At 39.4% G+C, this 6,677-nt stretch overlaps 1 protein-coding gene across 1 annotated transcript; it reads right to left on the bottom strand.

Moving 5' to 3' along the window:
- On the bottom strand, positions 1 to 3,412 carry LOC111961964 (lysozyme C II). The gene is made up of 4 exons (XM_023984679.3): positions 3,188 to 3,412; positions 2,787 to 2,948; positions 881 to 959; positions 1 to 531 (listed from the first exon to the last, which is right to left on the bottom strand). The coding sequence occupies exons 1-4, from the start codon at positions 3,312 to 3,314 to the stop codon at positions 465 to 467; spliced, it is 435 nt and encodes a 144-aa protein (XP_023840447.1). The 5' UTR covers positions 3,315 to 3,412; the 3' UTR covers positions 1 to 464.
- Between the last annotated feature and the right edge of the window lie 3,265 nt (positions 3,413 to 6,677).

The following is a 6,677-nucleotide window of genomic DNA, read 5'->3' as shown; positions in this document are numbered from 1 at the left end:
ATTCTTGTTTGATTTTTATGGGTAAGCATGTTGAGCTGTTTACTGATTTGACATGAAGGAATATTATACAGTRTATATGATGATACATTTGATACAAAAAAACTGATTATTAGTGATTTACTCTGTATTATAAACTGGGTGGTTCGAGCCCTGAATGGTGATTGGCTGAAAGCCSTGGTATATCAGACTGTATACCACAGGTATGACAAAACATTTATTTGTACTGCTCGAATTACGTTGGTAACCAGTTTATAACAGCAATAAGGCACCTCGGGGGGGTTGTGGTATATTGKCAATATACCACACCCCCTAGGCCCTTATTGCTTAAATCTAAAATGTATCAATATGTGAAAGTTTACTAGTTAAAGCTGCAGATGCTGATGGATAGTACAGAATGGATTCATCCTATGAGTTAAGTCTGCTTCAGAATGGGTTGAGAAGTGTTCAGCTGCTCCAGTATGGTCTTAGACCCCGCAGCCAGCCACGTAGGACCTCAGGTCCTGATTCTGACAGTGAAGGCGCCAAGCCACCCTAAAATGTACACACACCATCATGTTGATATTTGATATATAGACATTAAATATCMGCTATAAGACAACAGAACATAATGTGGAATTGAAGGATGATAGAAGACTTGGAAACGGTTTACATTACGTAGGCATTAATTTTAGGGTAATTTTAAGGGAGTATATCAGTTAGATAATTACCATGTACAGGCAGTTCTTACCATTTAAGTTCTTCTAAAGGTGAGAGCTAATCCCATTTATACATAGCCTTGTAGAGTGATATTGGGCTACAGGTAACATAAAGTATAAAGTAACTTAAATGTAACTTAAATGTTTTTGTAACATAGTACTTTCAGGGAAACCTGCCACCTTACCATGCCCCGATTCCGTTCGGGTCCAACACCACACGCTTGGCACAACGGATCGCCACTGTGATGTCATCAGTTAGCAGCTCTGTCAGAAGAAAGAGGAAACCTTTAGTCATAGTACCGTCCGGGAAACAGGAGGACCCGAAAGCTTAAAAAACAACAACAATAGCAGCAGATTACTGTACAATGAAACAATGCAGGTAAGTTGGGTCAGGGTTTTACGATAGAGAAGTAGGCCTGCCGGGAGCCCCAGTGTCTGTTTATTCTCATTTTGACTGTATTCAAATGTAACATCAGAATTATGTAAGATCAACATTATAGTGCCTTCAGAAAGTATTAATACCCCTTGACCTATTACACATTTTGTTGTGTCACAGCCTAAATTMAAAATTGAATTTATCACCCATCTACAGACAATAGCGAAAACATGTTTTTAGAAATTTGTGCAAATTTATTGAAAATTAAATACAGACATATCTAAGTTACATAAGTATTATTAACCTTGATTGTACACCATTTGCACATTATTCTTTGTTTATTAAGTTGGATGTTGATCATTGCGAGATTTTTGAAGTCATTTTCAAGTCTTGTCATGAATTTTCATGCCGATTTAAGTTAAACTGTAACTATGTSACTCAGGAAAATTCACTGTCTTCTTGGTAAGCAACTCCGGTGTATATTTGGCCTTGTGTTTTAGGTTATTGTCCTGCTGAAAGGTATAATTGTCTCCCAGTGTTACGTATACGCTGGGAGTCGGAAAGCAGGTGCAGAAGGTGAGTTTAATACGGAACAGATATAAAAGAAGAAACATGGGAAGCGTACTGAACCTGAGAGACAATCAATAACACCTCAGGACTGATGAACACAGAGGGCTAAATAAAGGGGAAGTAATCAGGTTTGTGATTAGGATTTTCCTTTTGGCTTTTTCCTGTGCTTAGCTCTATTCTGTTTCTTTTTATCCTAAAAAAACTCCCTAGTCCTTGCCAATGACAAGCATACCCATAACATGATGCTGCCAYCACCATGCTTGAAAATATGAAGAGTGGTACTCAGTGATGTGTTGTGTTGGATTTGCCCCAAACATAACGCTTTGTATTCAGGGCATAAAGTTAATTATTTTCCACATTGTAGTATTACTTTAGTGCCTTATTGCAAACAGGATGCATGTTTTAGAATATATGTATTCTGTACAGACTTCCTTCTTTTCATTCTGTCATTTAGGTTAGTATTGTGGAGTAACTACAATGCTGTTGATTCATCCTCAGTTTTCACAGCCATTAAACTCTGTAACTTTTTAAAATCACCATTGGACTCATTGAGTGGTTTCCTTCCTCTCTGGCAACTGAGTTAGGAAGGACGCCTGTATCCTTGTAGTGAATGGGTGTATTGATACACAATCCAACGTATAATTAATAACTTCCCCATGTTCAAAGGGATATTCCATGTCTGCTTTTTCTTATTTTTAACCATCTACCAATAGGTGCCCTTCTTTGCGAGGCATTGGAAAACCTTCCTGGTGTTCGTGGTTGAATCTGTGTTTTGAAATTCGCTGGTCAACTGAAGGACCTTACAGATAATTGTATGTGTGGGGGTACAGAGATGAGGTAGTTATTCAAAAATCATGTTAAACACAATTATTGCACACAACTTATGTGACTTGCTAAGCAAATTTGCACTCCAGAATTTGCAAAAATGTCTTAAAACATAACTCCACTTTGACATTATGGGGTATTGTGTGTGTAGGTCAGTGACACTAAATCTCTATTTAATCCATTTTAAATTCAGGCTGTAACACAACAAAATAAGTGGAATAAGTTAAGGGGTACACTGCCAATAGCCCTCAACCCGGCACATTTCTTGTCAAAAGTAATGCTCTATGTATGCGATGCCATTCGGTATGCAGGCTACTCACGGTTGCAGCGGATACCACAGACGTTCTTAGCCCCCGGGGTACGTCCGTCGTCACACCAGTAGCGGCTGTTGATCTGGAAGATGCCATAGTCGGTGGAGCCGTCGGTGTTGCGGTTGGTGGCCTGGGTATTGTAGCTCGACTCCCATTTAGACAGGCACACCCCTTAGAGGACATATAGTCACGCGGTGGATGTCAACATTATCCTCAGTGTAAGGTTAGCTATGGTAAGATATTTTCGGAGCTCATAAACATACAACCATATGCGCACACACACACACACACACACACACACACACACACACACACACACACACACACACACACACACACACACACACACACACACACACACACACACACACACATCCTCAAAGACCACGATCAAGTATATTATCACTCACAGTTGGGGAGGCTGTTTCCAGCGTAGCCATCCATTCCGGATGCCTTCAGCGCTCTGGCCAGCTCACATCTGTCATACACCTTAGCACTGGCCACAGCCACAAGCAGGAGAACAACAAGAGCTCTCATTCTGAACAGACAGACAGCAAGGTCTAATGGATTGGATGAAAAGAAGGCCTGTGTCTCTAAAAGTGTGAACAAGTAAACTGCAGCTTCCTTATAAAGGCTCAGGATGAAAGAGACATTGATATCACACTATTTACACAATAGATATGTGCCAACAGCTTCTGCAAAAAGTAGTGATTGTGAAACTGAGGGTTTTCCCATTTAACCTTTTGTTAGGCAGACTTTTTTTTCTTGGTGGTTGCTTGTTTACTTAAAGGACACAAAGATATGACAGTCCCAAAATGTCATAACATATGATTTAGATACAGTATTAAACGCATAGTGGGTATTTTTTAAGACAAAGACTTAATTCAGTGTTTAAAAAGTGTATATTCAGTATCATGATTATGCCCAGTAGATTAGATTTAAGGTACTGTATTTTTCAGTATCATCATTATGCCCAATAGATCAAATAAAATAAACTTTTATTGGTAGCATACACCGATTTGCAGATGTTATCGCAGGTTCAGTGAAATGCTTGTGTTTCTAGCTCCAACAGTGCAGTAATACCGAGCAATACAAAATATTTTTTTTAAACAATACACACATAATCCATAAAAATCATACATTCTGAAATATCAGAATGAGCAATGTCAGAGACCGGAATAGAAATACATGTACACATAATGGCAGGTAGTCTAGCGGTTATGAGTGTTGGGCCAGTAACTGAAAGGTCGCTGGTTCAAATCCCTGAGCCGACTTGGTAAAACATCTATCGAGGTGCCCTTGAGCAAGGCACTTAACCCTAATTGCTCTGGATAAGAGCATCTGTTAAATACAGTATATGAAAAGGTGTGTACAGCAGTAGTTATATAGGAAAAGCCATGATTAGAATACAGTATATACACAAAGTTGGTAAAAAAAATAATGTTTACCTTTATTTAACTAGGCAAGTCAGTTAAGAACAAATTCTTATTTTCAATTACGGCCTAGAAACAATCTTGTTCAGGGGCAGAACGACAGATTTGTACCTTGTCAGCTCGGGGATTCGAACTTGCAACCTTTAACAGTAACTAGCCCAACACTCTAACCACTAGGCTACACAGAATGTAAATATTATTGAAGTAACCAGTGTTCATAGATTATTTTGCTCTATAACCTGTTAGTTCATATGCTTTGCAGACTAGTAAACAACTATTGATTTAGAACCACAGAGATTTACTGCAAGTCACAAAGAAAACAGGAGCTGCCTCCACTATTCCAGCACCATCTCAACATCATCAAATCACCTCTGCTTAGTATAATACAGTGACAACAAAAAAATACCAAAAGCAATTTAGTCCAATCAACATATGCTAAACATGATGTGGCTGTTCATGGTTCTGATTTCTGTTTTTGTGTGTGTGGAAGTAGAAAAAAAAATGCCATCCTCCTTTCTTTCATGTTAACGAAACGGTCAATGACACTGTCATACAGTACACGCTTTTATTTTTTGTTGCCCTAGGCTACCTGGGTAAAATGCTTGATCGCTAGCCTAACTTCCTTTCATGGGCAACGTTAGCTAGTTAACATTAGCCTTCTACATCTAGTTACATTTTGAACTTCCATCCTCTCATTCCAGAGGCACAATGTATTTTATGGTTGGACCAGAATCGCCTTTATCATCTCCAGCACGGAGAATAAAGTAAAATCACAAGTCCAAATCCCTATCTCCAACTATGGCTAATTTAGGAAGGGGACTTTTTGCTATCTAGCTTGCTACCAGAGGACAACAACACAACAAGATGCAACAATTCAAATTGTTTCTGTCGATGACATATTAATCTCTGTGATTAATATGTCGGAGTGAAGCCAAATCGAAACTGGCTTCCCTTGACACTTGTTTTTGGCGCGCTAGGACCATTCACAGTTGAGCTCGCTCAGTTTAGCTCTACGCTGATTGGCTATTATTTTATACTTTTAATCAAGGTTAGGCCAAATTCTCGCTGGCTTCCCATGCATTCAATGCTATGGGCGGCAACAATGTAATATTCTTCATGACCAGACCTCATCAGATAAAGTGGCCTGCATGTAGAGAGATAGAGGGGCGCTGTTTCGCTCACTTCGATGCTTTCGCTGGTGCGACACTGATAAAATAATTTATATGTTTAAAGATAATGATTAAATAATTCCACTCTGAAACCTTATAATTGTATGGAATTGATTAGAATCATAAAATTAGAATCTGATGATGTGTGTAGTTTTAGTCAGAATTAGATTAAACAATGTATCTGTATAGTGGAAAAACAGACTGTCTGAGAAAGGTGTAGTTTAGGATTTGAACTTGTATGTGTGTGCCGAAGAAAAAAACTGAGAACAATTAAACTGTGTTTGGACCGACCTGGCTAGCCCTCTGAGAGACTTATGAGGACAGGGAGTACTTCTCAAGGTTTCCCTAATCTCGGGGGAATGGAACTGTCGGCTGGGTAGTGATACGCAGTGGTGAGAACTATGGAGAAGGATAAAACTCACCTACTGTTTGTGTGTATGTATGTGCGTAGGATACCTACTGTTTGTGTGGAAGTATGTGCGCAGCTATAAAAATGGACGTCTTTGTATAATGGACATTAGAGCGTTCTCGTGAATAAACTGTACTATCTTTTTGCATAAGCTGAGTCTTTGACTAATTATTATTAAACCCATGGTCTTACTAACCTCGGGGATTGGTCAGAGCTATTGATTGTCAGTTATTATCATTGGGATTGAAAATTCTCGTGACAGACACATTCAGTCTCTTGCGAATTGAAAGACAATTATGACAACACAGAGACGAAAGCATAATTATTTAATGTCTTTTTTTTTGTTCCAGCCGCTGTGTCTTTGTGTGACGCAGAGTAGGTGAACGGATGATCTCCGCATGTGTGTTTCCCACCGTGAAGCATGGAGGAGGAGGTGTGATGGTGTGGGGGTGCTTTACTGGTGACACTTAAACAGCATGGCTACCACAGCATTCTGCAGCGATACTCCATCCCATCTGGTTTGCGCTTAGTGGGACTATCATTTGTTTTTCTACAGGACAATGACTCAAAACACACCTCTAGGCTGTGTAAGGGCTATTTGACCAAGGAGAGTGATGGAGTGCTGCATCAGGTCGCCTGGCTTACACAATCACCCAACCTCAACCCAATTGAGATTGTTTGGGATGAGTTGGACTGCAGAGTAAAGCAAAAGCAGCCAACAAATGCTCAGCATATGTGGGAACTCCTTCAAGACTGTTGGAAAAACATTCCTCATGAAGCTGGTTGAGAGAATGCCAAGAGTGTGCAAAGCTGTCATCAAGGGAAAGGTTGGCTACTTTGAAGAATCTCAAATATAAAATATATTTTAATTTGTTTAACACTTTTTTGA

Source organism: Salvelinus sp. IW2-2015, linkage group LG4q.1:29 (genome assembly GCF_002910315.2).
Source record: "Salvelinus sp. IW2-2015 linkage group LG4q.1:29, ASM291031v2, whole genome shotgun sequence".
Taxonomy (NCBI): domain Eukaryota; kingdom Metazoa; phylum Chordata; class Actinopteri; order Salmoniformes; family Salmonidae; genus Salvelinus; species Salvelinus sp. IW2-2015.
Note: the sequence above shows the minus strand (reverse complement) of the source record. Positions and strands in the feature narration are given on the sequence as shown.